The sequence below is a fragment of the Carassius carassius genome, chromosome 41, assembly GCF_963082965.1.
Source record: "Carassius carassius chromosome 41, fCarCar2.1, whole genome shotgun sequence".
Lineage (NCBI taxonomy): Eukaryota > Metazoa > Chordata > Actinopteri > Cypriniformes > Cyprinidae > Carassius > Carassius carassius.
In genome coordinates, this window is record NC_081795.1 from 25,398,809 (window position 1) to 25,406,656 (window position 7,848).

General features: G+C 38.1%; 1 protein-coding gene across 1 annotated transcript in view; it reads left to right on the top strand.

Moving 5' to 3' along the window:
• LOC132123067 (endoplasmic reticulum metallopeptidase 1-like) overlaps window positions 1-2,141 on the top strand; it is a 32,654-nt gene extending 30,513 nt beyond the window's left edge. Inside the window, exon 15 of the mRNA XM_059533591.1 lies at window positions 1,611-2,141. Within this exon, the coding sequence (XP_059389574.1) occupies window positions 1,611-1,828 (218 nt within the window). The 3' untranslated portion in view covers window positions 1,829-2,141. The remainder of the gene's footprint in view (window positions 1-1,610) is intronic.
• Window positions 2,142-7,848: the final 5,707 nt, after the last annotated feature.

Consider the following 7,848-nt stretch of genomic DNA (forward strand, 5'->3'; position numbering starts at 1 on the left):
CTTTCATTGTGGAATCAAAGCTGTTACAATCAATAATGGAAGTTTTACTTAGAGAAAAGAGTTTAAATGAGTTCAGTAATTCAGATCAAACAACGATTACATTAAAACATAATCATCACCACCCGATGACTTTTGCTCTTGGATTGCCAAACACATTTTAAAAGTAAAAAGCCGCAAGCCAAGATCCCAACTAAAGCAAACACTGACCACTATAATGGTGACACACAAATTGTGATTTTCTTGTTTGGTGATTCTGCTTGTTAACATCAGGTGTCTTCAATAATGCTCAATCATAACTCAATGAATTTCTTAATTATCTCATTAATTTCAACTCTGCTTCAGTGTTACTTTTAACACTGCTTCAGAGTTTATATGAGTCCACACTCAGAGTGTTAAATTAACACTGGGGATTTTGCTGTGTACTTTGTAAAACCCGACAAGTTAACTTAACTCAAACCGTTTGGGTAAACAGATTCCCTTGATTTAAACCATGTAAGTTTTAAAACTTTGCATTAAAGTAATTAAGTGATTAACTAAGTGCTGATTGAACATTAGTGATGAACAGCTGCTGTTAACAAACAAAATCACTGAAGAAAAGAGAAACACAAGAACTACTACAACTGACTTCAGACACGGCCTTAGATGAAATCAACTGAAATAAAATACATGAAATCTCTCAAGATCTGATTAAACAACCCCACAAACAGCATCACCAGCTCCACTTATTAATAACCAGACTGACTTTATTTCTGTCAGACGTCTACAGAAGATCTTATTGAGAATGAACTAAGGTTTAGATGTTGATTTTGTTTCATTTGAAGTAACCATGTTAGAGATCAGTGTTTGCTTTAGTTGGGCTCTTGACCCTTGACTTGCAGCTGTTCATCACTAATTCACAATTATCACTCAATTAATTACTTAATTGCAATGTATAGCTTCTTTTTCTGAACTCAACTGAATTAAGTTCAGAGTACTTATAACTGTTAGTTGTAAAACTTAAATGGTTTGAGTAAACCTAATTTGTCAGGTTTTTAAGGATATCTGTTTACTCAAACGGTTTGAGTTAAGTTACTTGTCAGGTTTTACAGTGATAGGAATGAAATCTGCCGGATTTTCATTAAATATAATAATGATAGTTGAGAACTTTATTCTTCAAAAACAGTTTTTTAATTAAAAAAATGTGAAAAAGTAAAAACATTTTAACTTGTTTTATATGAAAAACTGTTGCATATTTGTGTGTGTGTGTGTGTGTGCACTGCCTGGCCATATAAAAGTCACCGTTTGTATTTAATAAGGCGTGTGTAGCTTTGCATTTTTAAACAACCATGTCAGAAGATGTTTTATGACCACTTCAGGATGACAATGTCAAGATTCATCAGGCTTAAACTATGAAAGAATGGTTGGGAGGAAGCATGACGAATCAGAGACTGTGGCAGTCTGTTTATCTACTCTAATATTTTTCATGGTTTTAGAGAAAATAAAATAATCATTAGCATTCAAAAGTTCCAGTCGGTGTGTTTGACTCGTTTATTATAGAGTCGCAAAACACACTCTCTGTTTATTAATCCTGAATAATCTCCTGGTGTTGAACATCTGTTGTTGTCGCTCAGGTCCGAGTCACATGTCTCTGTACCTGCGTCCTCACGCTGGTGCGTCTCTGAGCGGCTGGTCATTCGGTGGCGGGACACCGGGGTTCAATCCCAGTGGAATGTATTTTATATTTTACACTCATGGTCTCGACGCTGCGGCCTGGAACTTCTGGTTTGAGATCCAGGTGGGTTTGAGCTCAAGATTTAACCTGAGGAGTATGAAAGGGTTTATTGTGTGAGCTCATGTGTGTTTTTTTTCTGTCTTTAGCCGCCCTCAGATGCATCTCCTGACGAGGGCTTGATCTCTCTGGCCATCTCTGCTCATTATATCTCTGGCTCAGATGGGCGCTCAGAGCAGCTCGAGTCCTTACTGAAGAGATTCCCGGCCTGGGTGTTCCCGGCCTCATGGATCAGCACATTCCACATGTACAGATACTGAGGGCCACCTGCTTGAGGGCCCTGATCTCTCTCACACACACACACACACACACACACACACACACACTCACACTCACTCACTGCAGAACCATGAACACCATACGAGATTTTTATGGGTCATATCTCAACACAAAATCAAAAAGTTCAATTACACCTAAATGAAAATTAAGTCTACTTTAGGACTTTTAATGTTTTACTTTTTACTTTGTAACATGTTTTTATTATGATAAGTACATCTTACCCCAAATTTTCCTGTGACATATTTTACCAGGAATAATCCCACTGAGATATAAATATATAAATCTACAGAAAACATTCATATTTCCTTTAAGTATGACTTCTAACATCCCAATGTTTTGCTTTTCATTCCATAACCTAGAAGCATAAGAGAAAAGGGCAGTTTTGCCAAACTCAGAACATGCTCTAGGCACAATTAAAAATTATTTAGAAGAAGACCTGGTCCAATGATTACAAGTGTAATATGATTTCTGATTCTTATTAATAAAATCCCATGATTTAATAAAAAAAATGATGTCATGAAAATAATGCAAAACATTTGAAAAGTTTTCATTTTGCTGTGAAAATAAAACACTACATTCTTGTAGTCATGGTGTCATAACATTTCGATTAGAAGCACGTTTACACTTGTGTTTAATCCTCTGGTATTTCACCTTTTAATATTGATTTATTTTTAACAGTGGAGAATGAAACCACACCTAAGTAAAAGTATAGAACAGATATCTAACTACAAAATGACTTTGGTAAAAGTTAAAGCCACCATTTATAATTTTACTTGACAAAAGTTTTAAAGTACAGTATGTGATATTTATTATATACTTAAGTATGCCATTTTTTTCTATATTAAACATACTTAAGTATTGAAAGTAAAAGTACAAGTAAATGGAAAATGGAAAAGGAGCAAATAAATATTTGATTTAAAAAAATTATACACAGTTTGAGCAGCAAAAATGTGTTATATTTTAACTCTTTCTTCCTTTTTGTATCTTAGGGTTAGCATAAGTGCCACTTCATCCGGTACTTCATCTGGTAAAAATGTTCTGGAAACTGCATATGAAGTGACAAGTTTAATGTAACTCACATGGATGCATTTAATCTGCAGTTACAAATGCATAAATAAAGCTTTGTTTTAAACATAAAAATATTGAATACTAATATCTAAAATTATTTTAAAAATGAACAGATAGTTAAAACCTCCATAAATTAACTTAAATAAAAGAAACGCCAGGTGGTGGTCAACCGATTCATCCAAACGGAATCATTCAGGAACTAAGCATTTGACTGTGTTAATGAGTGAGTCACTGAATCATTCAGTCAATAATTCAAGCTGATTCATTCAATAAGGAAACACCATCCTGTGTGTTGCTCAGAGACCCAAAACAGCACTGTGCTCTTTGTTTTGAGCTTTACTCATTTACTCACAGAAACAGGCAACACTGCGTCTAAAAATGTAAGTCACTTAATGCTAACTTTATTCTTGTATAAACTTTTATAACTCATATAAAATCAATATTACATTTGTTATAATGCTGATATCTGGAGAAAAAACGTCACTCTTCTTGTAATATAGATTAATTACAAGCCTGGACTGCCCGTCGGGAGCACAGGGAGAATTCCTGGTGGCCTGGCTGAAGTGTCCCGCTGCCCAGTTTTTATTTTTTCAATTATTTAGATTATTATTATTTTATATTATTGCCTGCCTCATGTAAAGTGATTATTGCTGATTGTGACATTTGACGATAAATCTATAATAAATCATGCATTGTTTAGTCTCGACTAGTCTTGCCTAGTATTGGCTGACAGCATGAATCTGTTTTGACCTTCCATCAAACAGTTTCAAACAGAATAATCAATAATGCGCGGGACTTATTGAAGGAGAGGAAGTGGCTAGAAGCAGCAGCAAAATGTATCAATACTACTTATCTGTTCAGGGCTTCAAGTGCAGGTCAGTATCATCTGTAAATTTGTGCTTTTCTGGGCACTCAAAGGGCTTTACATCTCCTCAACCACCACCAGTGTGCAGCATGCCGCCTTAACCTGACTGTACATGCTACTATATGGATCCATATCTGACCATTATGCACTGACCAGTGCATAATCTGTACACCTTCAGCCAGCTCCCAGTATAAAAAACTTTTAAGCAAAATACGCTGACATTTTTTTTAATTTACTGCCATCTGGACACAAGTCACTATTCTCTCCACCAACTCTGATGAAATTGTTTGTGTTTTCTCTGCATTAGCAATGTAAATATCCACGATTCAAGATTTTTATTTGTCACAATACACAATTTTCTGTATATATATATATATATATATATATATATTAGTGGTGGGCCGTTATCAGCGTTAACGCTTATCAGGCAATAAAAAAATATTGCTGTTGGGAGAGTGAGGGGTTGTCGTCATAGCACAGAGCCCCTCCCCTCGATAGCTCCCTCTCCGCCATGTTGGCAGGACACTGGCGGCGAAACAGGATTGTTTACATGTGTTGTTAACTCGGTAGTAGAGGAGGTTTTTGCAATTCCGCACTGTTTTACCATGCCTAGAAGTTACTGCTGCGTTAAAAACTGCTCCAGTACCTCACACGATACATATGGAAAACATAGGAACAATGGAATACAGTTTTTTTAGGTTACACCAAGTGCAAAACAGCGGTATTTGGAGAAGCTCTCAGGCATCCAAAATATCGACCCATACGAGCTCCCTGCAGCGGAATGGCACAGAGACCTGGACCATACTTCCACGCAAATATATGGACATTGTGAATTATCTAGTTTTTGGTTTAAGTTACTACACAATTCAGGAGTTTAAAAGCCACAAGTCTTTGGAAAGTTACGAGGCTTTCTGCTGTGGCTGGGTCCATCTACAAGCCTCCAGGTGGTGACAACAGCGTTGTACTGACCAAAGTAAGTTTATTCACATGCGTTTTATCGTGTTGTAATTACACATTGCATTTAGCAGACACTTCTTGGCCAAAATGACAAAGTAACTTAAATAACTGCGACTGTTTCGTAAACACTAGATTGTAACGAGATGTTCAATGTACACAAATGTTTCCAACATGTTTTTGATGTTGGCTAAAGCTGTGTATGTTTAGTTATAATTTGATTTTAGCCCAAGGACACATATTGTACCATGTTTTTGTGTTGGGGGCTGCAAAGTGCACAAACCAGTTCTGGGTTGGCTAGGGTGTATGCAAGATGTAAATCCCCTGGTTAGATTAAAGCTATTAACAGCGTGAATGCAAGGTGACTTACATCGTAAACAATATAATTCACAATATTTTGGATGCCTGAGAGCTTCTCCAAATACTGCTGTTTTGCGCTTGGTGTGAGCTTGTTCCTGTAAGGTCCCCTTTCTGTCGCCTTATCTTTCTGCATTGCTTTACTTTCTTCCTTTTCTTTCTCGTATTCGTAGATCCGTCTCTGTTCCGCCGACAATATAAATGCGCAAAAATTAAAGAGCTCTGGAATGTGTAGTCGCATGACTCGCGCCTCTGTGAAGTTCTGAAGGCGTTGCCCCTGGCAACAGATAGCGTGTCCTACCATCATGGCCGACCGGCTCAGACCCCTCCCAAATCGGCACGTGACTCCTCACTCTCAATTCTAAAAATTGGGTTGAGAGCTGGGTCTATACTAGGCGAGCTATGATGACTTTCACCTTGATATTTTAGCGCGGATGTATACCTAGCCGGATCTGCAGGGGGCGAGAACGAGTCTTCGAACCTGTGTGTATGCCTTCTATGAAATTACCACATCAAACCTGACGTGAACACTGGAACACATACGCATCACATACGCACAGCAGACGGATTATGTGTGAAACAGGCGTAAGATTGTTTGCAGCTATATATATGGATTATATATAACCAGCAGTGAAATGTGAGTGAAGAGTTGAAGAGGTTGAATGAAGAGGTTCTGGTGTGACAGACACTGAACTTTGGAATGCTGCGAGCACAGGAGTAGCGACCATAATAACTGGACGTGGTGGTAATCTTGGTGAACCATGCTCCGCTGTCAATGGAGCTTGTCGGTTATAGAAAGTCTTGAATGTGGTCCTTGAGAGAATGCGTTACCTGACTGAGTTGAACTAACCTGATCACTGGGTCCATGATAAGCCTGGGATGCATGATAAAGCCGCTGGATCTGAGTATGGCTCAGTATTCTGTAACATTGGACAGAGTAGAGGATCCAAGTTCAGGCTTTATTACAAGAGTGGTCAAAACAGGCAGGGTCAAAAAACTGCAAGCAGGTATAATCCAGGGCATAAAAAAGTAATCCAATAAACAAGCAAAAGGTCAGGGCAGGCAGCAAGCAATCAGAAAACAAGGAACAGTCCAGGGTCAAAAACAAGGCAAGGCAAGGCAGCAAGGAACAGGGAAACACGAAAAACACAGGAACTAGGGCTAAACACAGGCTAAACATGGGCTAACACAGGCTTAACATTACTGAACAATGTGGAAGTAACAAACCAGGCTTTAAATAGGGTGAGACAGATGAGTCAAGTCACCTTTATTTATATAGTGCTTTAAACAAAAAAGATTTTGTCGAAGCAACTGAACAACATTAATTAGGAAAAAGTGTGTCAATAATGCAAAATGAAAGTTAAAGGCAGTTCATCATTGAATTCAGTGATGTCATCATTCATCTCAGTTCAGTTTAAATAGTATCTGTGCAATCATTTGCAATCAAGTCAATGATATCACTGTAAATGAAGTGTCCCCAACAAAGCAAGCTGGAGGCGACAGCGGCAAGGAACCAAAACTCCTCTGTTCTAGTTCTCCTCTGACCAGACGAAACCAGCAGTTCAATTCCAGGCTGCAGCAAAGTCAGATTGTGCAGAAGAATCATATGTTTCCTGTGGTCTTGTCCTGGTGGTCGTCGGAGACGAGGTCTTTAAGGGGATCTGTATTTGGGGCTCTAGTTGTCCTGGTCTCCGCTGTCTTTCAGGGACCATCAGCGGGTCTGCCGCCAGCAGTTGATTTTGATATTCTAGGTATTATCAAATTGCCTGAGTTTTGCGAACACCGCGGACGTGGAGGATCTTAATGTAAGAAGAGCTCATTCAAATACTGAGGTGCTAAACCATTCAGGGCTTTTTAAGTAATAAGCAAAATGTTAAAATCTATATGATGTTTGATAGGGAGCCAGTGCAGTGTTGACAGGACTGGGCTAATATGGTCATACTTCCTGGTTCTAGTAAGAACTCTTGCTGCTGCATTTTGGGCTAGCTGGAGTTTGTTTACTAAGCATGCAGAACAACCACCCAATAAAGCATTACAATAATCTAACCTTGAGGTCATAAACATTTCTGCATTTGACATTGAGAGCATAGGTCGTAATTTAGATATATTCTTAAATGGAAAAATGCAGTTTTACAAATGCTAGAAACGTGGCTTTCTAAGGAAAGATTGCTATCAAATAGCACACATAGGATCCTAACTGATGACGAAGAATGACAGAGAAGCCATCAAGTCTTAGACAGCGTTTCCATGTTATTACATGCAGAGTTTATAGGTCCTATAAATAACACCTCTGCTTTTTCAGAATTTAGCAGTAAGAAATTACTCATCATGCAGTTTTTTATATCGACTATGCATTCTGTTAGTTTTTCAAATTGTATGTACGGTATATTTTGCTGGGACACGAAAAAATATAGAGCTGAGTATCAGCATAACAATGAAAGCTAACGCCATGTTTCCTGATGATATCTCCCAAGGCTAACATGTAAAGCATGAAGAGTAACTGTCCTAGTACTGAGCCTTGAGGTACTCCATACTGCACTTGTGATCGATATGATAC